Source organism: Prinia subflava, chromosome 1, assembly GCF_021018805.1.
Source record: "Prinia subflava isolate CZ2003 ecotype Zambia chromosome 1, Cam_Psub_1.2, whole genome shotgun sequence".
NCBI classification, from domain to species: Eukaryota; Metazoa; Chordata; class Aves; order Passeriformes; family Cisticolidae; genus Prinia; species Prinia subflava.
In genome coordinates this window covers 122,084,788-122,112,122 of record NC_086247.1, presented here as the reverse complement: position 1 = coordinate 122,112,122, position 27,335 = coordinate 122,084,788, and the positions used below count along the sequence as shown (strand labels likewise).

The following is a 27,335-nucleotide window of genomic DNA, read 5'->3' as shown; positions in this document are numbered from 1 at the left end:
TTCTGTTTAGAGGACTGGAACTACTTCTGTTTGTTAGCAGTAAGCCTGCTAATTAGAGAACTTTGAAGTAGCATCTATGAAGACAAAGTTTTATTTTCACTGGCCACCCCAAGCAATTTAAAAATTGTATCATTAGCTGTTGATCAGCTAGTCACAAAATACTCTGAAATACAAATAGGATGTTTTAATATTACTCCACCTTTTGAGTATTCCTGTATTACTAGCCTCCAATTATTTCAGTTACTAAGTAAGCTTCACACATTAACATGACTGTCAAAGGATAGATGACATCAGCATTTCAGAGAAAAAAAATATAACCTCTTTTCCTTAACTACACTGGTGTCAAAACTAACCATGCAAAAACATGGATAGCAGACAATGGCTGGAAAAGGCTTTTTACAGTATTTTCTTCCCATCAGCAGTTATACCCATCAACTGCTGCTCCAGCCATCTTTCCCCAGTATAACACAGGTAACTTCATCCAACCTCTTGGAGAACTGTTTCTTCACAAGGATCTTATTGCTACATCTGCTCACTAGAAAAATAATGTCTCCAAGGTGGTATCTCTGAATAAGTATACAAATTAGGCCAGTATTTCTCTATTCTGTTTGCATTTTAGAAAAAAAATAACACTTACAAGGCATAATAGATCCCTGTTAGCATTTGCACCATGAATTCAGATGAAACTGGAATCCTGCTGTTGAATCCCTTGTACTTTCTCACTTGTTGGCGAGGATATCCACAGACACAAATTCTAAAGAAATCATACATTTGTCATTAGTAAATAAAGTGGAACCATCTTTGTGGTTTATATACTTTCAATACTTCACCAGTACTGATCAGTTTTAAGAAGCTCTGAGCTACTTCTTACAAAAATGCAAGAATGACATCCAAGATAACATTCTTATGAAAAGAGACTTAGTAACTGCCCAAAAAATAAATCTGGATTTACAACTTGAGATCAGCACAAAATATTTTGTGCTGTAATTTTCACATTTACAATCCATATTAGTAATTTAAGAAATTGATAAAAATTGAACTAGACTTACACATTCATTGTAGATCTTAAAGAAAAATCCCCTAAGTTCCACAGTACTCAAACCAATTAAAGGAGCTATTCTATATATCCAAATAGCAGAATATAGATTCCACCACATCCAAACAGGATACTAAAAGATATTCAGGGCTTCTGACACATATTCCCCATATTCTAACATGCTCTCTATTCTAAAATGCTGTCAGGGTAAGATTTTCCAGTAAGCAGAGAAACATGAATGACAAAACCAGTCAGGAATGAAGAACAATGAAAGAAGTTAAACTGTAGAGCATTAAATAATTCAGTATCCAAATATTCAACGTTTTGAAGTAGAAAGCCTCGCTTGCATCTACTGTTAACTTGCTTGGGGTTTTTTTGGATGCTTTAAAAATTACTTATTCCAAATACAATCAAAACCTAACCAAGCAGAATACAAAACAACCTTTCCACAATCCTTAGCTTCTAGGTATTTTTTACCTCATATTTTAGAGCAGTTTATCTAAGAAAGATCTTTTAATTACTCTTGTAAATATTGCCAAGTGCTCCAAAGTCTCTTGCCTCCTTTGAAGAGAAGGAAATCTTACAGGCATCCATTAGCATGCTTTAGTTGTGACTAGAATCCTAGGAACCATCCTAGAAAAAAGTTGCTGCAGTTGACATCTCAGTCTCTTGTGTTTCCTCAGTTAAGGAGAGCATTCTAATTTTTCCCTTAGCATACAGTCCACTTTTGAAAATCCAGAGACAAACATGTTTACTACCCATTTCACTTTGAAAAAAGATATTGGTCAAAAAATAGACACAGTAACTAAAGCTGAGGTAGGCTTTTTTTTATTTTATTTTGAGGTCGGGAGGGGTGTGTTGGCATTGTTATTTTGGTTTTTTTAAGCAACAGCTAATTTTGGAAATGCTTAATGTATCCCTAAAAATGGACACATTTCTAGTTTCAACACCTACTATAATTACAAAAAAGTTTCAACCTGCACAGCATCTGAATTTATTTAGCAAATCTGCAATGGAAAATACACCACACTTCTGGTTTTCTTTAGTTAACACAACTAGAACTACTGTTATTAAAAACAAACAGTTCCCTTTGACTTCTCCTCTTAAAGGAGAAGTTTAACCTGCACATAAGCCAGGTATTGTTCCCCACTTTGAGATCTTAACCCAAAGTTATATAAGAGATACTTCAAAAGCAAATAATGCAGCTGTAAACAACTATGAGAAGAAGCCAAGTTTAAAAGTGGCCTTTGGGAACTTAAAGCTTGTTTTTATATAGAAAGTCCAAACTGAATGCATTTCAAGCTGGAAATGCCATTTTAAGAGTAAACAACCTACAGAAATTACCTTGAACAAATTTGACACAATGACTGAAGAGACATTGCAGGCATGTGGCTTAAGGCAGCATTGTAACAGAGCAGAAGGAAGGTCAGCACTTCAAACCTGGGATTTGAAAGAAACATTGGAATTCCATTACCAACTTTATTTTTTGAAAGTAAACAAATTCAAAGGGACATTTTTAAGAGTTATTTGAACAGATCTGGCATTGTGTTTCAATACAATTGGCAACTGAGTAGACTTTTCCTCTCCATGTAGTAACATGCCCTGCTGATCTTTCTACATCTACATTTACATGTGTTTAGAAACAAAAAAGCACAGGACAAAACACAACATACACCTATCCTCCTTCAGTCTGCAACTATAGTAAAACTCAGAAGCTCAGATCCATTATGGACTCTCAAGCCAAGTCCCCTGATGTGATTTCACCTGTTCTGGGCTGTCAGCATCTCCCTCTGAGGGTGAGGTCCACTGTACACAACCCGGGACAATCCGTGCTGCGACAAAGCTCCTTCCGTGAGAGCCATGGAGCCAATGCTGGAAGGCTAAAGGAAAAAAGGGTCATTCAGAGCACATTCACCTCAAATCTTGCTCACTTTATTTATATATAAATTGTCAACAGGCTCAGTGTTATCTGACTCTTGATGTTATCTGTTCATTTTACACTGGATAAGGTATATGGCTTCAGAACAGAAAAAAGACAGAGTTGCTGCATGGGTATTATGTAATTATGACTATTCTGCCTTGAAAAGGCCTCAGAGACCAGTTAGCAGTACACAAATCTCAGAAGTATGTTCCTATGTCATGGTACAACATGTTAAAACTGCTTCTCACTTTTGTTCTTAACAAATGGCCCCCTAAGCATAATGCCCTTCTCAATAGGGAATTTCACTTTGTAGGTGGCACTTACTTCATGATAGATTGAAGGTTTGGACAAAGATGGAATTGTGAAACTCAGCACTTTGCTATGTCCCTCTTTGTCAACTATCTCCTGAAAAAGACAGAAGATATCAATGATTACACTGTACTACAGAAAACAGACATCCTAATATGTTAAATACTATTTATTATAGGGACTGATAGGGTTACTATAACAATCCAAGCAGCAAGATAGAAATTATCTCTATTTGCTTTCTATCACAGCACATTTTGTCTGTTTATGAAAACTCTTCAGTAACTTAGCCAAGGGCACATCCATTTGCATACACAATCCACTTTAAAAACACTAACAGGAAACATCATGTTTAAAACAGCATTATCTTTTTTAAATTATACACTACTTGCTAATTGTGAAGGTTAACAATCAATAATTCGGTTCTGGAAACTATTAACCACCAGGTAATCACTCTACATGTAATTTGTTTTGGCAATATTACAGCTCTGGAATGACTGCAGCTTCTTATGGTTTGGCAGCAGCAGACCACAGTATTTTCTAAGGCCCAAGTCAGATAACTCTATGGAATTAAAAGAAGTACAGGTGCAAAGCTTTGGAGAAGCTACTTTCCTGAAAGACACCACCACAGCAGCAGGTGGCAGACTTCTTGCTCCTGTGAGTTAACAGGAGACTAATGGATAAGGCAAAACAAGATGTGGTTTTGTACCTCAGAAGAGCACTGGAGTATTTCAAATAAAAAACTTTTAAAGATCCAAAGCAGACTTGACCAAAACAAACACCACACACTAGATTTTACTTTCTTCTTCTCTAAATTTCAGCAGCTGATTTCGTATATCCAGAAGTAATAATGAGAGAGAAGTTTCAGTGTCTCCTAACACTCATGCACTGGAAGGCTGAAGGTCTAACTTCACATAGTAATTATTAAAACTCCTGTCTTGAAATAAAATATGAAGTGGTAAAGGAACACTGAAAAGGATCAAAAGGGCACACAGAGCTGCTCCTTCTGAAAAGCTGCACAGCTCCTCCACATAAACCACTGATACTTTAATTTTTAATATTGTTCCTGCATCAATATGGAAAACATGTTCCTCGATATATAAGAGAAAGGGAAAGAAAATGGCTACATCCAAACTTCTAAATTCTAAAAATATTAATATTTGTATTCTTCATCATAATCAGATTTGTAATTAAGTTTCAGGAGTAAATTTCAAGATCTGAAGTGTACTAAAAAACCCCATATAACTACAGCTAGGAAAGCAAAAAATTTCAACTGCATGCACTACCACTGTATGTCCCTAAGCTGAAGGTAGAACAAACCAGTTCATAATCTCAAGGTCCAGCCACAATAATCACACACCCCTCATAATGTAGCCAATTTAAAATTACTCTAACAATATTTTCCTTTTTCATTTTCCTTCAGTAAGAAACTGCAGGACTCCTACTGAACATGTTAAGTTTCCAAGAGTCCACTGTACATATTTACATAGGAATTACTATTTACATTAGGCTTTGTATTGCCTCTTGGTTTTGAAAACATAAAGTAGTTGGTTAAAGAGAAAATAAGTATCTAAGCAGGTCACTTACTACTTTTTCAACCTGTATACTAAAGAACAATACCATCTTGATTGTCAATGCAATCCAACAGCAGGGAAGAAATCAGTTTTCAGTACCATGGCACTGTTTTACCATAAGCATTCCTTATGTCTTAGAGCAAAATGGGGAGGGAAAGTTCCCAAAAGTCATGCTGATCTACAGCTTCCTAGAGAAGCTTGCTGTGAAATTTTTATGACCCCAGGCAGCTGGAGATGAAAAGTCAAGTTACTAATAGAGGAAAGAAGAGAAGATGTTACCAGACTAGTTTCAAGCTTAACTGTAAATGTAATCTCTTCTGGGAGAAAAACAAGTGATTACAGCCACATTCATGAACCACTTCAAATTACTTCATCATGGATATAGAGGAGTGAATTGCCTTAAGGTGTAAGATAAGACCAAAGCTTTTCACTAATGTTCTTCTTGTCAGATACAACTAAGCACACAGAAAATGCAGGAAGCCTGTACTCTGCCTCAAGAGGAGTGGAACATAAGGGCTCAGGTCTTTTAAATTAGACTCCTGGGTGAAAAAGACATTTTCACTTGCTTCGTGAAGACACCTGTGATTACTTCTAGGAGATGGATAGCAGCTGCCTTCTCCAGATTTTCAGAATGAAGAGACTTGAAGTTCATCACTATTTCACTTCACAAAAAGCCTTCCTAAAACAACCAAATTACAGAGACAAGAATCCTAACAGACATTATTTTAAAATAGCCATAAAAAGACTAAAATATGGTGCTTCTAAGGGTTCCTTATTAATTCTGTTCTTCAAAGTATAGATTCAGCAATAAACAGGATATTGTCATAAAAAGTATTTTTAAGGTTACATTTAAAGGTTATTTCAAAATGGACACCTTTCATTTCTCAAAGCTAAGCAAACTGTTCAGCAGTCAAGAATGAGTTGAAAGGTTTTTTTTTTCTTTTGTGGTTTTAGTCCAGATAGTCAAAATACCCCAGAAAATATTGGCAACAATTTCAAAAGCAGTGCCTTGAAAAGTTCTCAAGCAGAATGTGAGTTAAATCACCATAACAAGAAATAAGTAGCAAAAAATTCAAGAAACACAGAAAAAGCAGAGAAAATATTGACCAAAGAATGCAAGTTCATCTTGTAGATTTCTGACAGACACCGATTTGAAGAGCTGAGACTGAAATAATCACCTCTTTTCAATTCTAAAACAAAATGTTGAAATACAAACCAAGTTATAAACTCCTAGGAGAAGAGCCTGTATGCATCCACTGCTCTGCAAATCTCTGCTGGCTGAGACAGCAAGATAGCACCACATCAATTCTGGCAGAAACTGCAGCGTAAACCGTAGCAATTGTTCCTCACCACTGCGATAGAACTCAAAAAGCTGATGGCAAACTGGCTCCAGAAGCTGAAATACAAGTCACAAACATGAATGAATAAAACGCTACAAAAATTTGCAACTCTGTCTGGATCAATCCTTTAGCTAAAACTACAGACTGATAAAAATGACAGTGATTAGGGCATGACTGATACAATAACTGCTCAAGTCACCTTACACACTTTCCTATAACATAGTTTTGGATGATAAAACTAGAGCCATTCATTTTACATGAATAAAAAAATTCCAGTGGCCGCTTTGCCTCATTTTTGGCTCACTTCTTCCAGCCTCAAAGGCAAAAAAATAGAGGATCATTATCACATACCTCATACCTCTCAATATCTCTAACATTTCAGACAAAGTACCTGAACAAAAGGTCTTGTTATTCTACAACTCCAACAGCATACACAAAATGAAGCTAGAAGTTTTACCCAACTACTGAGAAGAGCTGTGTAACACTTAAATTCCAAGTATTATAAAAACTTAGTAGACAATAGAATTAGTTTATTTTCCCACTCTAATTAAAATCTTCTACAAGCTTCAATGTATTTACACATTTGAGACAGAAATGGGAAGCCTTAGAGTAATTTTAGAATCAAATTTGTTAAGCTGATACAAATGGATGTAAAACACTTAAACTGGAAGTAATACACTGAGCTAGATCAAGTTTAAAAAAGGATTTTAAAACAATGAAGGTATCAGCCTGTACTGTGTTCCTGGATTTAATGTGCCTTCTTGTGCTACCACTTACTTCTGATATAAGGATGAAACACTGTGTTAAACCACATGTCCATGTATGGAAATGAGATTTCCTAATTTTCTCCCATTAGAAAATACTGTCAAAACCAGCAGGCACTTTCGAAGCCAGCTGAAATGCTAAATACAGTTCTGCTATTTGCCTAGATCACAACTTTAGCTTTAATAGAGCAAGTTTCAGAAAAATAAGAATGCCAATTCTATATTCATCCCTTTATTGAAGCAAAGGAGGCAAAATCACCCGGGAGACCATGCTAGAAAAATACCTGCTTGCTTTCCTAAGCTTTTCCTCCTGAACATGAAAAAATGTCAACGATTTTACCTCCGAAAGTTACTTCTGAAACTGAAGGATCTTAGCGGATTTGAGTTCTTTTTTAAGACGTAATCTAGGACAATCTGATCCACCGTAAAAAAGAGGAACTTTTAGCTTCTGAGAAACATAGCTTCACTTTGGAAATATCAACTGTGGAAAATCTACAGTAAAGGCAAAAAAGCCATACCAAGCTAAACTAGCCATCAGTTTTAAGAGCAGTACAGCAAAGATCCTTCTAGAAAACTTTACCAGCAGAATCGTGTTCCATCTTCAGCTTACATTTTTCACACAACTTGAACTTCCTGTAACGAAGTATCAGTTCTGAATGATGTGCTTGGACTTTAAAAGACACATAAGTAGCTGTGACAGGTATCCATGTTTACATCATTATCTCACTTGAGACAGCTCTGTATCAGCACATTTAAATGCATAATCAGTACAAAAACAGATTTTCTTCCTCAAAATGCCACCACATGCTACAACCTAATACCAAAATGACTGTTGCTGTTTCAAGATATCATTTTGAACCAAACAGTTCTAGAAGAACTAGACTGAGACATTTTTAGTGCTGTAACAGAAGAATATCCAGGCAATTTCATCCCTCTTCCTTTTAAGCGGCACCCAAGTGTGTTACATACTCCAAACACTTTCTATTTCCTAAAGCAAATGCCTGCTTGGCTCCTATCTAAAAAGACAGCAAGAGTGTTTTAAGTAAAAAGCAAAAAATCTTCAATCTCTGAAAAAACCCTGTCATATATTTATTTAATTATTTTTTTACCGTTGGAAGTCTTTAGTGATTTACAAGTTCTTTAAATCTTCACATCTTCTGGACTCCCCTTCCATTGAACTACATTTTTCACCTAGCAGTGGCCCAGGAACCTCAAAAGTAACTAACAAAGTCTTTACTAACACAGCTACTATGACGTGGATATTAAGTAAGTCATTTATCTTACAAATGGCTAATTGATTTTTTGGAAAAGCAAACCAAAACAACCCTTATGAAAAGCAAGCATGGACCAGCAGGAAAATGCAGTTACAGATGCAAATATCCATGATGACTTTTCAAATGCTTAAAAAAACCCCACCACCATCCCACAAAACAAGATTAATCACAATTTTACAGTACTGATAATTATTATAAGTACATACATTCAAAGGTAAACAGATGTATAAAAATGGTTGTTTGTCCATTTTCAAACTCAGCAGTATGTTCATGCATTAATCCTTCCCCTTTGCATTACACCATGAGGTAAGAGAGGGCAGCACATACCCTCCACAGTACAGCAAGATGACATTACACAATGCAGCTAACAGATCTCAAATAGCAGTTAAAAGATACTATTTTTCTTTTTAACTGCTGTTTTGTAATTATTTTCACAATGTGGAAAGCTCCAAGTAGCCTCTTCCACAAAGTGACTGCTGCTTGGAGAACAGTCCAAAAAAGATTTTAGGACTTTTTATTAAGGCAGCACAACACTCAGTGTCAGCACTAGCTTTTTCATTTTAATTCACAGTCTCACTAATGGGGAAATCTTCAATACCTTGTTCCTGGAATTATCCCAACAACCTTTTCAAGCAGAAGTTGCAGCAGCACCCTGCAACTACAGCCCCTGAGAAACCTAGTGATAGTCAGAAGTAGTAAGAAATCAAAGAACATATGAAAGTATTAATTAGGCTATCAACAGGGGAAGACTCATCAGATTAGTTTACATTTTGATATGAATTCTGAAGACCAGACAGCCTTGACTCAGTAGTTGGGATGACTCAGAACGCCTTTCTGAGCAGCAAATTAAAATTACATTTGTTCTTTGCAGGACAACCTGGGAGTTTCACTATCAGCATTCTCTCTAAAAGCATATATACTGAAAGCATATATACTGAAAGCATTTCATCCTCTGACCTTTAGTATTGGCATAATCTCAAACTTTGGGAAGATGCCTTATTTCTGGGTTTTTACAGAAGAATTAAGGATTTGGTGCAATTTTAAAATAATGCACAAAAGGATTTCTGGATGGTAGAAAGCAGTTAACAACATACAAACTCAGATCAGGATGTTCTGAACATACCTGGACATTTTAAAACAAGGGCAGTCATGGCTTAGTACAGGTACAGAGAAAACCTGCCCCCCTTCCCCACAATTTTTTTTCATATTTTGCCCTCATCCACTGTAGAAATCCATGTCTTTATATTATATGCATTTCTAACAACAAAAAACCTAATACCGAAGTAACAGTTTAAAAAGGATGGCTAACCTATCTAACTTTGTTCTCTTGCTAGTCTCTTTGTAATGGACAAGCTTCTGACACCAGGAGATCCACATTCAAGTGACAAGTACAGAAAGAATTCTGTCAGACACAAACATCTTTTCAATTCCTTAATGCATTTCTCAATTCTACATCCAAGTCCTGAAGCCCATGAATGTGACCTACAAACTTAGTTATGATCAGCAGGTTACCAAACTTACATTTTTTTCCATGTCATTGCTAAGAACAAACTTTTTGAAGGAGACTCTTTATCAATTAACTAGCATGCAAGGTCTTGGTTTCGTTCTGCCAGTATTATGTCAGACATTTTGGGTGAGGGACCCAAAATACTCACTTCACTCTGTGGCTCCTGAATTACTTTGTAAAGAGATGAAATCAAAGCAGTCTTATCTTTCAAGCTGGTAGCATAGTTGGATATGGATGCTTCTGGCAATGTCTGAAATAAAAATATTATAAGCAATTTCTATCAATAAAATATAACAGCTATTACAACAACAATTTTCCATTACAAGTCACTATTTCTCAGAGTTTACTATAAACAAAACCTCGTTTCACAAAGAAATCCTCACATTTTAAGACCGTTGCCAGAAGACACAGTGCACTTTATCATTTTGCAATTTCATACAGAATGTAACAACAGGGGATGGGAAATTGATAAACAACAAAAATGCAACTGCCACTGAAATGTCACTGTGAGGTGTCAGTCCTGTAAAACTTTTACAGTTTTCAGATCCTACTTCAAGGAGTTCTCAAGACCAGCTGTACACAGGTAGTGAACATTATTACTATATACAGTATTACTCTGGAAAAACACAAATTCCAGTTGATGCAAATTCCAGCTCTTCTCTAACACTAAACATATTTTCTGCCAGTACTAAAGAAGGTAAAAATCTAATCTTTTTGACAACCCTTTAGAAGATATACATTTAAATGTATGTAAGTCTCACAGTAATTCTTATCTCCACTCCTTCAAAGAATGCCACTCTACAGATAGGAAAATATACTTCCAGAGTATCTAAGCAGACCAGGAGCAAAACCTACAGTCATGTCTGGTACTCAAACCAATAAAATCATTAATCTATGACAGACATTTTCACTGCTCTCTGCCAGGAAGTATGTCACCCAAAAGAGGCAAGGAAAAACTCCTTTCAAGCAGCCATTTGTATTTATCACATGATCTCAGTAAAACCCAAGGTCACTGACTTTCTTTTTCTACAGGATGCAAGCACTTCTGCATACTTCACCAACAGTGATTCAAACACTTCTGGATAATATCAGAGAGTGTATTACCTTGAACTCTGATAACCACTCCTCCACAACCCCAGTATCCACAGCTAACATCTTCCAACATCTGCTTCAAAACCTTCAGCCTGAAAGAATAAGCAAACACAGTTTGTGAATACTCCAGTCACTGCATTAAACAGATGATGAGAATTAAGTCTCTGTGAATATTTAGAGAATCTTATCATGCTTTTACTTGTTAACATTTTGCACGCTTTGAACTTTTATTGTACCTCACTATGCACGCTGCTGGAAGCATTAAACACAGGAGTCCTCACACACAGCAGTTTAATAAATCCCAACTATGTATTGCGTGGGAAGTAAGTCAAAGATTTGCAGAAATGGCATTCTGAAAACGGAAAATATTACCTCCTCAATTTCAATTTATTTTTCAGCTTACAAAACTCAAGAGGAAACTGTATGGACTCACTGAAGAGAAACTACTGTTTAGGTTTTTCTAAGTCAGCTACTGCCAGCTTGGAAAAGGTCACTGAAAATAAAGGCGAATGGGAAACCTTTCAGTCCTCCCCCACCATGGCAACTGCAAGACAATGAGGCTGCTGCCTCAGCACGGAGCCTGAGACAGACTCCCCAGCCCAACATTCTACCCAATCTCAGAGAGAGGCCAGCAGCAGTAGGACTTCAACACAGGAGATGCAGAGTGGCTTCTGACATTTCTGATTTCTCTTCTGTTTTGAGAAACACCACTTAAAAACAACTGTCTCGTGGAGCAGCTTATTCTGACAAAAAAGACCAACATATCATTAAGATACAAAACTACTAAAAGTTAAAAGAGCATGCTGCTAGCTTACCCAAACTGTGCCCATGGATTTCAACCATTGACAAATTAAATACTCATCTGAGGAAAAAACTAACACTGTCTTGGATGAAATGTTCAGTCATGGGAGATATTGCATCAAGTTTTACTTTGCCACTTTAAAATTAGTTCTGAAGTACTGATATCCAAGTATGGGGTTGTCCATAAATGACAAGCAAGGAGAAGATGAGAGGTAAGAATTGCCTTTTACAACACAAACACAAATATTTTGTTCTGAAATCCAGACTGTAGTGGAGCATATACAGACTATACTCAGTATATTCTAAGAAGCCTAAAGGGAGAAGAACCAGATATGACAATAACAAGAGCTCACTAAAACCCTCCAAAGCACACGGAGTGGGGTAAGCCCAAACTTAAATAAGGCTTTAAGTAGTGACCAAGACATTTCAACACACAGACAAGATTGTGAGGAAATTACTATTCAGACATGAATGGCAAAAGGAATAAAATTGAACAGGCTGTCCAGCAGTTTCACTTTCAGAATCATTTTAATACACAATAATAACATACAGCAACCAGAGACTTCTGTGCCCCTCTCTTCTCACTTGCATGATCATTAAATAATGGACCAGGACAGGTGAAATCATGGGGAGCCAGCTGTGGCAATGTCCTCTCACAACCCTAAAAGACACGCAAGCTGCACAAAGCTTACAAAGCTCTGCCTTTGGAGGGTGAAAGGACAACAGGGAAGGGCCAAGGAAGTGTAAGCATTTAATTTTTGGAGACCAGACCACTGCCGTGGCTGGATATGGACTTTTCAAGGATTGTGGAGCTGCCCTCTGTTTGGGAGAGCAGGGACACATGGAGCTTGGCCCTGCTGTGGACAATGAGACAGCTGGCAGCTTATGGGTCACAGATGAGAGGGCAGAACAACACGGGCAACATTATGGCAGGTGTCTACTGCTCATCACCTGAGCAAGACAAAACACAGGAAGCTCTCTTCAAATACAGCAGAAGAAGTCTTGCATTACAGGCACCTGTCCTCACATGGAACATGAACTACCCTCTCATCTCTTGGAGGGGAACAGAAGAGGGAACAAGTGCATTGATTAGCACTTCCTGAAACAGGGGACTGAAGAGCCAAAGGCAGGCCCTCTGCTAACCATCCTAATTACAAACATGGGAAAACTGGATAGGGATGTCAAGGTCAGGGCAAACACAGCTGCAATGACCATGACAAAGCAGATCACAGGATCCCAGAAAGAAGGATCAAAGCAAGAAGGAGGATCAAGAATGTTCTAGAGTGGTTCATGGGCTTGTGCAAAAATAGCAGCAGCAGCAACAGGAAAACTAGGGCTCCATGACTGAATTAGCAGGGGATCTGCTAAGAGAAGATACAGAAAAGGCCAAGGGACTCACTGCCACCTTTGCTTCTGTTGTTACCAGCAAGAGCAGCCCCCAGGAACCCTGGACCTCAGAGCACAGAAAATTGCCTCAGGTGCCAGAGTGGCTGAGGAGCCTCCATCTGTGGAGATAGTGAAAGCCCAGTTTGGCAAGATCTTGAGCAGCCAGACACCTGTTTCAATTTTCACTGCTTTGAGCAAAGGAGGTTGGACTTCATGATCATCAAAGATCCATTTAAACATCAATTCTGTCATCCTGTATCAACAAAGAAATGGGAAGGCTTGCCAAGAAGAATATTAATTGAGCTAAATACCAAGTCTTTCTGATCAGCACTGACAGTCTCTGAGGTGTAACAATGAAAATACAGAGGAGCACCCTCTGAATGCTCAGCATAGGTTGTGTGAGACCCTGCTGTGAAGTGAGGCTTTTAAGGATAATGCTGTGAGCTAACAAACACAAAGACTAGTCCTACTACAGTTATTGAAGCAATCACCTTGCCAGTTCTTACAGAATCCCACAACCTTCTGGCCCTACTTTCATTCCCATGAAGGTGGACAAAGGTTTTTGTAGCATCTTATGCATCAGCACAGCTGACAGTAGTAACCATTCCCTACTGAGCCCCGTTAAATAGCACAAATACCTGTCCTAATATTGATTGCTCAAAGCAAAAATCCCATTATTTAAAAGAGTCAAGAGAGTCCTGGATGCACCAAGTCCATAGTTGATACCACATTTATCCAAGAGATTACTTTTTCTCACCCTTCTCTAGTGATCTATCAAGGAGTATTTTCAGATTAAAGGTTCCCAGAGAATAGAGTTTTCATTTGACCAGTAAAAACAGTAAGAGTATCCTTGCCTGGCATCATCCATTGGAATAATACTTCAAGTTTTTATGACCAACTTTATGATTCATGATTCAGTATTTAAAGATGTGTTGGTGGGGTTTTTTTGTTTGTTTTTTTTGTTTGTTTGTTTGTTTTTGCAAAACAATGAACTTTTGAAATGACATCCATAAAAAAGAAATAGGACAAAGTTTTTGCTGATCAGATCTCTTGTATTTATTTTAAAAGCAGCAAAGGCATTCCACTGAGATTTAAAGCAGTAGATACAGGGAGATAGACTGTCTTTATGTTACTTTCATGCTTAAAAAAAATTCCATATATATCTGCTTAAACCACACCAATACACATTTGAGTATCACAAATAACTCTTAACACAAGGATTTTGTGTTCAATTGATGTTTCCCAGAAGGAAAAAAATGCTTTAATTCCATGTATCAGCTGTGTGGGATCTATTTAAACAGGCAGACAACCTACTGCTATACTGAGGATTGCCTCATTTTGTCCTAGTTAAATAACAGATCAAGTTGGACTGCCACAATAATTTGAACAGTTGGAAAACCCAAGACTGTTACAAAAGAAGGATTAACAAGTTTCAGTTAACACAATTTTTTGCTGAAACCCACGAAAAGTTTTAAAAAGTAACTCTAGAATGAGATTTTTAACACTAAATGCACCAAAATAAGGGTTAATTTATAGCATCTGTTAACCTTTCAGAGAAAAAAAAAAGATCCAGAGGATTAAAAAAGCGTGCCTTAATTACAGCTTTGCTTCACTGGCTATAACTGCAAGATACAGGCCACTGTAAGCACAAGATGTTCCAGTCACTACAGAATTAAAGCAACACCAAGTGGATAAAATAAACACCCACTACTTTGAGGATAAAAAAAGGAGGAAAGAAGATGTAAAAATGCATTAAGAATGTACTTTATAAAGACCAAAACTGTAATGGAAATTCAAATAACACAGCAAACACTACACAACATTTTTCCAAAAAGAATCTTAAGGTACATCAGCATGTAATTCTCTTTAAACAAGTTGTTTTTGTTGTTTTTTTTTTCTTGGTCTCTTCCTACAAAGTCCCTGCAAAGACTTCAAATGAGTGGAGCTTGAGAATTTCTTTAAAAACAACTTTTGTCACCACAAATCAAACAATACTTGGATTAAGTGTGAAGAGCAGCTTCAAATGTCCCCATGCTCCTTGTTCATTTGGATGTCCTAATGAAGACTATTACAGGACAGAGAAGTCTCAATTATTAAAATACTACAAAACTACTCAGGATGCAGCTCAGTAACAGCCAGGTGGTTCAGCACTCTTGACTTCTTATTAGACACATATATATACTTAGTTTACCTCACAGATGAGGTAAAGCTACTTTAGGTGATACTCTTGCTTTGCAGGTCTTCATATTTGCCACATGAAAGCAGGCATAGCTAATGCAGTCTAGCTAACACATGGCTAATTGTCTATCTTTATAGAATGTAACATGTATTCTTGTACCTTGTGAGTTAAAAACACTTTGGAGTATTTTCCACAAGATTCTCAACTTGGATTAGCAGCTAAAGATAGGATTTATAATAAATAATAATTAACAAGTTCCTGAGTCCTAGGCAGCCTCTGACAGCTGTTAATTGATCCTGCTCTATTCTAATACAATAACATGTCTCCCTCCTTTGGAGATATCAATTTTTGTTTTGTTTCAAGGTGAGTAGTAAAACTTCAATAAGATATCAAGGAAATTTATCTGACAAAAGCAAGTCTCATTTGAAAGAGACTTCTACAAAGGCCCTAGAAAGGTAATTCCCCCCCATTTACTGCACAAATACATCAGGAACTTACTGAATTTCCTGTTTTTAATAGAGGAGGGAGAAAAAGTTACTCAGCACTGAGTTGGTGGAGGGCCAGCCAAGACAAATTAAGACATATATTCTCTGGCAAACTTACTGATGCAGCCACCTACTTAAACGGCTTTGGATTTTCATACCTGTCACACAAGACTTTAATATAAGAATATCAAATTATGCCTTCGAATGAAATTACAGACCACACATGCCCAGCTTTTTCTTTAGAAAGAAATTCTCACAATAGGTGGGTTTCTTGCTCTTTACAGCGTTTGCGGAATTCATCCACAGAACGCATGCGTGTAAATGAAATCTGGATGAAGTGCAAGGATAAAGAATGAAGGCTTGAGTTCTGCAGAACTGACCTTCTGAAAACACAGTATTAGATATTTGCTAGGGAAAGTCATTGAGCTGGAAAAAACAAAAAAAACAGGAGCCAAAAACTGCTCAAGTGTCATCCTCTGGGAATTGCTGGAAGAGGAGAGCAAGCATATACTGCATCTTTACCTAATCTGTAAAGCATCTGCTTGGAAGTCTGTATTATTTGCTAAAAAATATATAGCTTAAGGGAAACATGGAGCAGAAAGTTAAGCTATTTATGAACCACCAGCCAAATCTGTCAACTCACCCAGAATAGGAACAAAGTGAAGTTGTGGTCATTCCATTACGGTGCATCAGACCCATAAAAGATCAAGCCCCTAGTAAATGTATGTTTTCTGTTCTATAGTAGTTTGCACATAGAAGTAGGGATGGGCCAATTAGGACTCAACTTTTCTTCTCTTTTGAGGCAATATAAGAAATATTAAAAACCTTTTAGTCAGCTCTACTTGATTCATCAAGTTCATTTAAAAGGATTACATTGTACAGTTAAAATTCACATTGCTGAACCCTGTTTTCTGCCTCATTTCAGAGACAGACACAATCCTTGGTAAGCCACAGAACAGGAAAGAGCACTGAGGCAAGTGTATTCTTGATTCAATTGCCAAAGAGAATGTATTTTCCTGATCTTAATGCACAATTTATTTTAGTGATACAGTGCTCTGTTCATCTTCTATACAATTTTAAATATGGTCAAGCTGTTCTGTTCAGATACTTGTAGGTGCAATAACAGGCAGCAAAACACTTGAAGTCTCTTGAGAAAAGAAATAGATGCTACAGTGGACTCCAAAAGCCACTTTGACAGGTTTTGGAAACCACAAAGGTCAGGTCTGACTTCTTGGTATTTTTCAAACTTCCACAAAGAAACAAACACCCCATTGTGCTAAGCCTGAAACAGTCACATGCTCTATTCAAATACACAACTGCAAACAGTGCTCAAAGACTCCGTATCTCTGATATTTCTCTGATAATTTCCATCTTCAGCTTAAAACAAGACAGCTGTGATGCACCAAGCATCACTGACTTAGGCTCAAGCAAATGCCTAAAATAAGAGATGGTTAGCATCTTTCAACAGGAGAAATACAAAGTTTTAGATGACATTAGAAGTGACAGGCTCAAAACAAAGAGCAATTACCAAAAACATTGTAGGAAGGAAGGAAGCATTGAGGTGCGGGTACATGAACTTTACAAAAATGCAGAGAAAAAAACCCCACCTGGACATATGTATGAAAAAATTATAATATATAATGTATGTGAGTGTATACATATTTTATAATATATAAATATATATAATACAATATATATATTATAATATTATATATATATGTATTTCTAGTTCAGAAAGCTGGAGTCAAAGGTTGCTCCCCCAGCACAGCCTTCCAGTTTTCTCTCAGTTCCTTTCTTGGCCTCTATTAACAGCCACTGCCAGACAATAAGGTTTCAGAAATTCTCATCTGGTTCACCATGGTCATTCTGCAGTCTTCTGCACAATACACCAGTGAACAAAAAAGATAACTGTTCTGAACATTTGTTTTCAGTGGTTTGTAAAGATGACTGAACCTTAGGAAGTGAAACTGCAGTCAGTTTTAATTTCATCTTGCCAAGGGCTTTATTCAGTTTTGCTTCCCATTTTCCCCTCCCCTCTGTCAGTGATAGAAGCAACCTGAGATAGAAGCTTTTATCTAGAGCTTACACTTTATATCACAATGTGGAACATCAGCCTTAAAGATTCAGGAGTCAATAGATTCTTCCATGATATAGATTTAAATAAGATTTCCTGTGCACATATGCTTCTTGAACAATTTAGACTTGGCTATAACAAAGTGATAGATATTTACCCACCAAATGGAAAAGTTCTCCTGAATTATATCCATTACAATTAAAAAAATAGATCTATTAATATTCAGCCACATGTGACAGACCTCAATTCAGTTTAGATGCCCGCTGCAATTAAGGAAACAATAGCCTATAGAAAGCAACCATATATCAACTAGATCATACAGCAACGGTAAATAACTGTCTTACATGCAGCTGTTTCTTGTGCAAAGTACCCAGTACCACAGAATACTGTGTGGAGGTTTCTGGGCTGTAAAGCACCAAATACTTGATGTATCAAACTATAACTCGGTCTTCTACGACCTTTCAATTCTGTCAAGAAGGGTAAAAACAATAAAAAAACAGCAAACCACCTGTGGTTGATATCATGAAACCACAAGGCCATTTACACTGCTGCTAAATAGTCACATGGGCACACATGACCCAAAACACTCATGAGGAACGCTTTCTAAAATGTCTCAAGCAGAAGGTAAGACTCCTAATAGCACTGGCTTTTGAAGATTTTAATCCTGATCTTTGACTCCTGGCAAATTTATTTGCTTAATTTCATATTAATAATCAATTACAAGCCACATTTTTACTCAAGTAACCTTGTATTCACCCTTTACTACCAAGGGGAAATGTCTCCCAAGACAACCAAATGACTCATGTCAGTCAAACAAGTCACCAGGAGGAGATATGAGACTACAATCTCTGATATATTCACTTGGATTTATACAAGACATAGTAAATCAGACCTATATTGTTTAAGCAGGACAAAGGCAGCCCTAACAGTGAAGTGCCAAAATGAAGTAAGAGGAAATAACTTCCACAGCTTAATTTTTTCATCATCCGCTACTCCTTCTTCCTTGCTATCTTTTTTAATCCTGCTTCACCATTTCTTCCCTGTGCCTACTACACAAATGCACACTCTAAGTACATCTGCCATACTGATAACCATGGTCAGTCAAAACTGACCACCTGTAAGTCAACTCATTCCAGTTACACCCCGTTCTCTGGCATGCAGAATCCCTACTCTTTCAAACTATTTCATCTGGACTATATCCTCAAATGTTAGCTTTTCTATCATCTGTAATTCATCAACCATTTCATTATAGGGAAATGAAGTAAGATTTATTATTTTCAAAGCAGTTCTTCTGGCAGCTAAAATATACTTGCTTCCTCTTTTATTTCATGCAAACTTTACTGTTTACATCTTATTGACTCTTTAAGAAAGAACAGACATATAAAGAGCATAATCTTAAACAGAATTAAACACATAATTGAAAAATCTTGTCTTGATCTAAATTCTTATGTTTTCTGGATTAATATAGTTAACTTTTCAACGCATACCAAAAAAATCAAGATAATAACTATATGCATCATACAGAAATAGAACATAAATTAAGATAAAAACGAGTACAAGCACAAGCTTAACCAAATGCATGAACAAGAAAGCTTTAGAAATCTTGTCTGTTTTCTATGTATGAAGACTTCTGTAACTTGTGTTGAGAACATCAGTGAACTGGGAATTCCACAGTACGTGACAAAGTGCTGTTATCACTTCTTTAAAGGAAAGTGGTGCTACACAAGTTTGCCACTTACAAGAAACATTCTGTACAGAACCCCAAACAAACTTACTGTTCTTTTATACCTTGGTTCCCTAAGCCCAAAGTACACTACATCCCTCCGAAGCCAGGAAACTTTCTCAAAACCCAAAGGCAAATTTAAAACAGTGAAATGCAAAAAACTACAGAGAGAATAATTGTGTTGCAACTTTAATTTTAGTATTGCACATGAGTCTTGAACCAAGCAATGGTCTTTTCAAAAGCATGGAGCATTATTTTGGTAGCAATGCTATGACATGTTGTTCCTTGCCTCTTCAATCTTCAATGCTACCACAAAATTACCTTTACAGACAGTTAGTCACTTAATCTATTTGTAAAGTCTATTTGCTGCAAGCTAATTTTAAAAATCAAGTTTTGTTTTCTAAGCGAAAATTGCAAGTCATCCCATGTTAGAGTTTGTTCAGAACATTCAGTCATATGAAAAGAAAGGTGCTGGGTAATTCAGCTGCTGAAAGACTCTTAGAGTAAAGCATGCACAGGCAGATGCTGCACAATAGCTTGAGTATGACTAAAAAGCATGTGGAGAACTGAGCAGAGGCTGAACTTCATCTCTGAGCATTGGCTGTAAAAGACACAATTTTAACACCTTCTACCATTACAGCACATAGTTTCAGCTAGCACAAGTCCAGAAGCATTCATGTGGCAAGTAGTTTCGCAGTGACCTTTCAGAAGGAAAATGACACAGTTCACAAAGCAGGACAGGAGCTTGAGAGACTCTTCAGCTACTTTTTAGCAGCAACATTAAGAATGCAAGACTTTTGACCAAAACTTTCCAACTCTGCTGGCTGAGAATGAGGTTTTAGAAGACTGCCTATTTCCAACTCTGTTCTAGGTATCTGTACCTCATTCAATTTGGAAAGCAGAGATGTCTACCTGCAAGCCAGACACTAACTTTAGAAGGTACTACACAAGCCATATGAAGAAGAAATTTTGTAGCAGCTCATGGGCCTTCATTTCAACTGAATCTTCCTTCTGCTTTCATAAAATGTGAGGAGCTCCACAAACTGAGAATTGGGCTGCAAAAGTCACAGGTGCTTCAAAAGTGACATATGTCAGATTCAAGCCGGACAGGGTTAATTTTTGCAGTAGCTAGGATGGGCATAGCCAGGATCCAGATGCTATCCTATAACACTTCATCATTGCCAGGGGAAGCACTCTGGGTAGCCAGTTCTGCATGGTGAGCAATCATGTGTGAATCGTTTGCCTGTTTTGTACACTTTGTTATTGATAGTGTAGCTGTTACTGTTTGCTTTCTTATTCCATTTCTGTTTCCAGTAAATTGTTTTTATCTCAACCTGTAATCTTCATTTTTGTGTCCCTAATTCTCCTCTCTATCCCTACGCAGAGGAGGGAGAAAGAGAGATGAGCGAGCAGTTACAGTTTGGAAAGTTTCAGTGGGAGCATTAAATTAAAGAATACCATTCCTATGCCAGGACAGATTTATCTGGTAAAGCACAAGCCCCTCTTTCAGGCCAAACCCATTCCAGGGCACCCAGCCCTTCATAAAGAAAACAGAACTCTCCCTGGGGCTCCTGTTGGCTTCTACAGATCAGTTGTGTCACCACACTGGGCTACCCAGGGAAGATTTACAATATAGCATAATATCAGACAGGATCAAATACAACTGCAATGGAAAGGTTTGATTTTGAATCCAGAACCTTTAAGTAAGTGCTATGATACATCCCATCACCCTCACCCTACCAATGCAGCAGCATTAGCATTCCTGATACCTTTCTATCTGAATAATATTATCTCTAGTAAACTGTTCTACCATTTCCTCAAAGATCACGAAAGAAAAGCAGGAACCTTGCTATCAAGAATATACCCCAGATTTTATGGCAAAAAGAGGTTTATGATAGTCTACTGACAGGTGTTGTAGTAGCTCATTTTCACAGGAAAAAAAAAAACAAACCTATACAAAGGTGCATTTTCCAGAAGAGGAGTGCATCAATACTGCAAATAACCTTAGGACTTCGTTTTAGTCGTCAATAATGTCTCCCTGTTAAATTAAAGAATTAAAATTATCCATCGATATATGCATGCAATGCATGTATTTAGCTGTGTTAAACAGTTTCAGGAGAAATATGCTTTATCTCTTCATGACAGTTCTTATTCTTCCTCATCACTCCACTTTCTCCCACCCCCACAACAGCCCATCCATATATGCTCACAAGACTAGACACAGTCATCTGAAAAACATTTCAGAGCAACCAAGAACAATTTTGTGGGTTTTTACATACTTTACAAGCTACAGAAAAGCCTGACTTCTCAACTAAAATTTTTAAGAGCAGGACCCACGCTTCTGTCTCATTCAGAGGATAAATCCAATACATTAAATGCTCTATTGTCACATATAAACGCTGTAGTATAGACAAAATATATGCAACTCCAAGTCTCATGAGAATTTACTTCCCTGTATGTCTCGCTCTGCATTGAAATTTAAAAGTCAATTCCCAGAAGCATCATAGTGTCAAAGCAGAAAAGGATTATAATTGTCTTACGTTAAGAGATGTATTAATTTAGATTGAATTCATGTTAGATGAAAAAGCTTTTAAAATAAAAAGTTCCCATTTCATGAAAGCATCTAAAGGTCAGAATATTAATTACTTCAAGGAATAGAAAGCTAATAAAACTCAAATTATACAGGCTCTGCAAGGATTCTTTATTTGAGTTCAGATTTCCAGGGTCATGGTATTACCAAATAATCTGCCATTATTCCAAAGTCACAACAATAGAAAGTTTCTAAGGAATTTATATTGTTATCACTTGAGTAACAGAAAACAGTTCAAGATTAAAAATAACAGAGCATACATTCATTTCCTATTTCTGTTTCTTTTATTTGCATTCTCATTAAATCACACAGTGTCTTCTGCTCAAGACAGGCCTGACTTTTAAGAGCATTCTTACATGTCCTACATATTTAGTAGTTCTAGAAGAAGTTAGGGTTGCTTCTATAATCAGTCATCAATTTAGAGTCCTGGATTAGAGCACAGATTTGATGATTTGGAGCCAGGCAAAGTGGTCAAAATGTATTTCTATAATAATCTCAAGTCTGTGAACCTGGGAACTTGATTTAGTGTATTGTGTTTACAAGCAGCAACTGAGAAGTCACTTGAATGGCAGACAATTGTGACAATCCATGGAAATTGCTCATTGATTGTGTGTGTATTTGGGGCGCACTGGACTGGATGAACCAGAGCAGAGGGACATCAATACAGCCTAACAACCCTTGGACACAACATGTTCTCTTTGTAAAAGCTGTCATAAGCATATGAAAGAAAGGTTGCAATGAACCAAGAGCAAATGTAATCTCAGTGAATGGCCACTTTTCAAACAATATGACATTAGAGGGATGGGGGTTAATTGCACAAAACAAAAGGATCAAACACCTATCATTTAACATCAGTAGACACATTTAAGGAACTTCTTCAAGGGTAAGTGTGGCATCACTTGGTTCCTGTTTCATTACTCAGTTAGCTTCCTATTCGCATTTTCATCAGATCCTCTTCTATTTACTGTACAAGCAGGACCTTCATCTAGGTGCTCCTTCTTCCCTTGACATCAAATGTATCCACATCCTATCCACCTACTGAATTTATACAGGACTTCTATTCCACCACACCAAGAAGCAGCTGCAAATGCTTAAGGCAGTCCCTGCCACTGCTTCACAGAATGGAGCGGCTTTGTGCACACAGGTGAACTAGCATCCACTTCTTTACCAAAACAGGACAAAACCTCTAAGCCACTTATGAGTACCACTAAAATAGGAATGAACCAAAGATTTCCATTACTTCCTTAAGGAACGAATGAATGTGTGTATTATGTATGCAAAGGAATGGCTGGCACAGTAGAGATCTCCTCTGATTATGTTGTTTCGGGTGGAAAATCATTTCCCTGAGCAGCGATATTTTTCCCTGTGCAGCTACAGTTTGCCAGTAAAAGTCTGGGATAAAATATCACTGCACAAATAACCACTCCATTCTAGTAAAAACCCTTGGTACCCAATGCAAATGCATGCTTCAGATATTCTTACATTTCAGCCTCAGAACAAAGATAATGATATTGAAAATACATATACCAAATGAAAGTAAGGCAGCAAAAGAATTAAAAGTAGCAGAGACTGCAAATTTACTCAGCCAATACCCAGCATGATGCAGAAGTGCTGGAAGAGTAGTTCTGCTATATTTGTACACATTACTGAGAATTCAACAAACTTCAACCAATTCCAGCTAAGGCAACAGAATTCTGTTACTTCAAGCTGTATCATTACAGACTAAGCAAAACAGATGTTTCCTTTCTTGTGTTTCACTGAGTAATAGAACAAATTTGATTGTCTGAAGTGTCTCATCACAACATGACTTGCGAAAATACCCCTCATTTACACTACTGACACACAATGCTGCTGAGAAAACAGGGAGGGGGGTAAAGAAACTCAGGGTTTTTTTCCCTCAGCTTTGCAATTTAATATAAATCACATTCTCTGAAGACAGGCAGAAATTTGTAAATATTATACCAGCACTCACAAAGCTACAGATGCACATGTAAGCAGATGTGCAGAATTCCTGTCAAAAGCCTCTCACCTGCTCCTCTAGCTGCTGCACTTGGAATTTAATTCAAAGCAGGGAAAACATGCAGGAGCCTATTAGTCTTTCTACACCTGGCATACAGAGTCAATACAATTAGGAACATAAGAGATGTGATCGGAAAGACTGCAGCTTATTGAGCCTAAAAGCTGTAACTGAGTAAAGACAGTAGCACATCTGCAGCATGTGACATGAAGCAGACAGGTATTTTGGCACAGCCTAAAGGAATTCAACAAGAAATATATTCTTTTAACTGAGTATATAGTAATTGGTTTAACCAGATGCTATTAACCACAAATTGTAGGATAATACTCAGCATTTCACTGGCAAATCGAGTCTAAATTGACTGTAATGAACATAAAATTGTTGCTTTAGCACGAAGCACCAAGAGCGAAGGAACTTCTCAATACTGCTCCTTTCCTTACTTTGATCACCCTTTTTTCCCCTTCACCAGCCTAATACCAAATATGTGCTGCTGCAGTATACTACTTCAAATCTGGAAGAAACACCATTTCCTTCAGCCAGCAAATACTGCAAAGGAGTATCTACTGAGGGAAAAAAATTCATTTTTATACTTGAAGATGCATTAGTCTACTTCCTCAGGTAGAGATGTGGCTGTAGCATACCTGACATGTTTTATACAGTATACTGAAAATATTCACAGTATCCTAACTGACAGAGAAGGTGGCCGGTGTTAAAACCTGTCAAATGCAATTTTTTAAAATGTATTAGGTCAACTTAACACTTTTACATATATTCCAGTCATCTCCTATAATAGAGCAAATAGTATTAAAGGTTTGAAAAGAATTAAGAATAGAAAACAATTGCTTTTACTTATTAGAGCAGGATTCAACTGCTTGAAAACAAATCACAATGACATAGTACAGCCTTGTCCATTAACCACTCATGGAGACCTTCTATTATCCAGTACTAGCTCCTGTACAATACTCAGACTACTAGACAGCTTAATTGCTGAGTATTAGATATAATTCCCTACCACATATTTAAAGTGTAATGGTATTTTTCCCCTCTTCCTAAAAAAAAGAACTGCAATAAAATATAGCAAAAGTAGTGAAACATGGTGTTTAGTATTAGCAAAATATTAAAGTTGTATGCACTGCTCATCAGGTTGAAATTAATGCCTTGCTGAAGCATAAATATTTATCCAGTGCAAACAGCAGGAAACCTTAGGAGACAGCACGGCTTTAAGCACCAAAGTGTGTTAATTAATACCTAGCGCAGCTTCAGAGCATGCTATGCTATTTTTAAGTAAAGGTTAGCTTCCAAATAGAGGAAAGTAACAAAATGTAAAGGTAAGAGGTAAGATAGCCTAAGAAAGCTGCCTTTAACAGCTATCAAGTGCCCCAAATATACATTTTTTGTCACAAAGTTTAGAATGAGAGCTCTTGTGCCAGTCAGGATGGAATACAGATACTTAGTAACTTTTGCATCAGCAATAAGCATGTTTTACTAGTATTACTTTCACCTAAATTTCTTCGCTATGCTTCAGTTGCTACATGGCATTTCATAACATCAGAGGTTAGAGATGGAAAACCAAAAAACATACATCTGTTTTGAAGAGATAGCCCATTTCCAAGTCTTCGTCTCAACAATCAGATGATTCTTCAGCATTGCTGGTCATTTATAAATTAAGAAATGCTTCATGCATACCCTCACTTTCCATGGCTTTCTCCATATACAAGAGTGATGATAATTAAATATCCGTCGAAAGTACATGTCCTTTATTGATTTCAGTTCTAATGTATAATGCTGCTAATAACAACTGTTTATTGAACCCATCTGTTTTACATTTGTACACTAGTTAGAAGTTACACTGAAGCCTTATAAACAGAACCCTTAATTCATCACAATAACAACATCAACATCCTCCCCTTTTGGTACTACAAGACAAAATAGGGTCACATTCAGACAATTTCAGGGCTCACTTGGCTGTAAGCTATACTGCTTTCATTCTCTGTCTTTCCAGTTGCTAGCAAAGCACGTAAGTTCATGTGGGGATGTGACTAAAGAAATGGCCATAAATAACAGTTGCCCTCACAGACTCGGCCAAGATGCTATTTTTATTCTGCTCCTCTTGAACATGGTCCTGATTAGGGCAAAGGCTTCAAAACAGTTTCACCACAAGTACAAGAAAATAACTTCATATCCAGCACTAATTTAGAAACACTATAAACTGAAAACTATTAGAGTTGTTAGATCTTTCAGATGTTGGTTACGGTGTTTTGGGGTGTTTTGGTGGGTTTTTTGTTTGGGTGTTGTTTGTTTGTTTTATCTAATCCAAGATTATTTGAGTTTTCATACTAGCAAAGTTCCAAAACAAATTCTGATAGAAATCTGATTTACAGAAAGAACAAACGCAGAAGCATTTCACCTGTCAGCCTTGTGCAAAACTTTTTAAATTTTAAATGTTTTCAAGTAACTTTAAATAATTCAAGTGTCAGTTTTTTATAGATAAGATCTCAAGTTCATGCAGAAGTACTCCATCTAAAAAGTGTGTGCATACACTTACACATTACAGAGTAGAGGAAAGAGTCTGGGCATTGCAGGAATAAACATTTTAATGGCATGCAGAGATTAAGCAGCAGCTTTAAACAGCCTAGCAGCAATATGCAGTTGCTACACATTAAAAACATTTTCATTCTTTAGACTTTCATTCCGAAGACTTCTTGTCTTCAACAACATTGACACAGATTGCTGTCCTTATCCTGACACCTTGTTGTTTTCCAAGATTATCTCACAAAGAATTTCAAATAAACTAATCCAATTTAAGTTTCTAAATAACTGATGTTAATAAAAAAATGCTTTAATTCCAACACATTCTCCACTTCCAAATGTGCATTTCATACATCACCATTTCAGTTCTAGTAACTAAGGACAGCAAATGCCAAAAGGGCTATTTTTCCCAGAACAGAAAGAAAACAGACTGAAAGAAAAGATCTCATGTCTAAAATTCTAATTTAAGTGGTCGTTTATATAGGCATAATTAAACGGAACAGCATTAACAAAACAAAAGCTGTAATTCTCCTAAGCAGGGAAACTACAAGATTCCAGTAAATCAACAAACTCTTTCAAGTATATCCTACCAAGTACAAAGCAACACACTGAAAGACACTGCATATAAACTGCAGGTTTTAAGCATGCTGTATTTCTATAATCCCATGGAAGTCTCAAAGATTAGATAAGAATCACTCCAGTCAAACTACTTAATATCAGAAGATAATTACAGATGG

At 37.0% G+C, this 27,335-nt stretch overlaps 1 protein-coding gene across 7 annotated transcripts in view; it reads right to left on the bottom strand.

The window, feature by feature from the left end:
* The window catches only part of HYCC1 (hyccin PI4KA lipid kinase complex subunit 1), a 45,888-nt gene that overhangs the window by 15,345 nt on the left and 3,208 nt on the right, over nt 1-27,335 (bottom strand). For all 7 annotated transcript variants that reach the window (XM_063410659.1, XM_063410650.1, XM_063410680.1 and 4 more), the window contains exons 2-8: nt 10,827-10,906; nt 9,871-9,972; nt 6,054-6,233; nt 3,282-3,362; nt 2,801-2,916; nt 2,381-2,476; nt 638-754 (exon numbers count right to left, since the gene is read on the bottom strand). In XM_063410659.1, coding sequence (XP_063266729.1) covers nt 638-754; nt 2,381-2,476; nt 2,801-2,916; nt 3,282-3,362; nt 6,054-6,233; nt 9,871-9,972; nt 10,827-10,877 — 743 coding nt within the window. In that variant the 5' untranslated portion in view covers nt 10,878-10,906. The remainder of the gene's footprint in view (nt 1-637; nt 755-2,380; nt 2,477-2,800; nt 2,917-3,281; nt 3,363-6,053; nt 6,234-9,870; nt 9,973-10,826; nt 10,907-27,335) is intronic.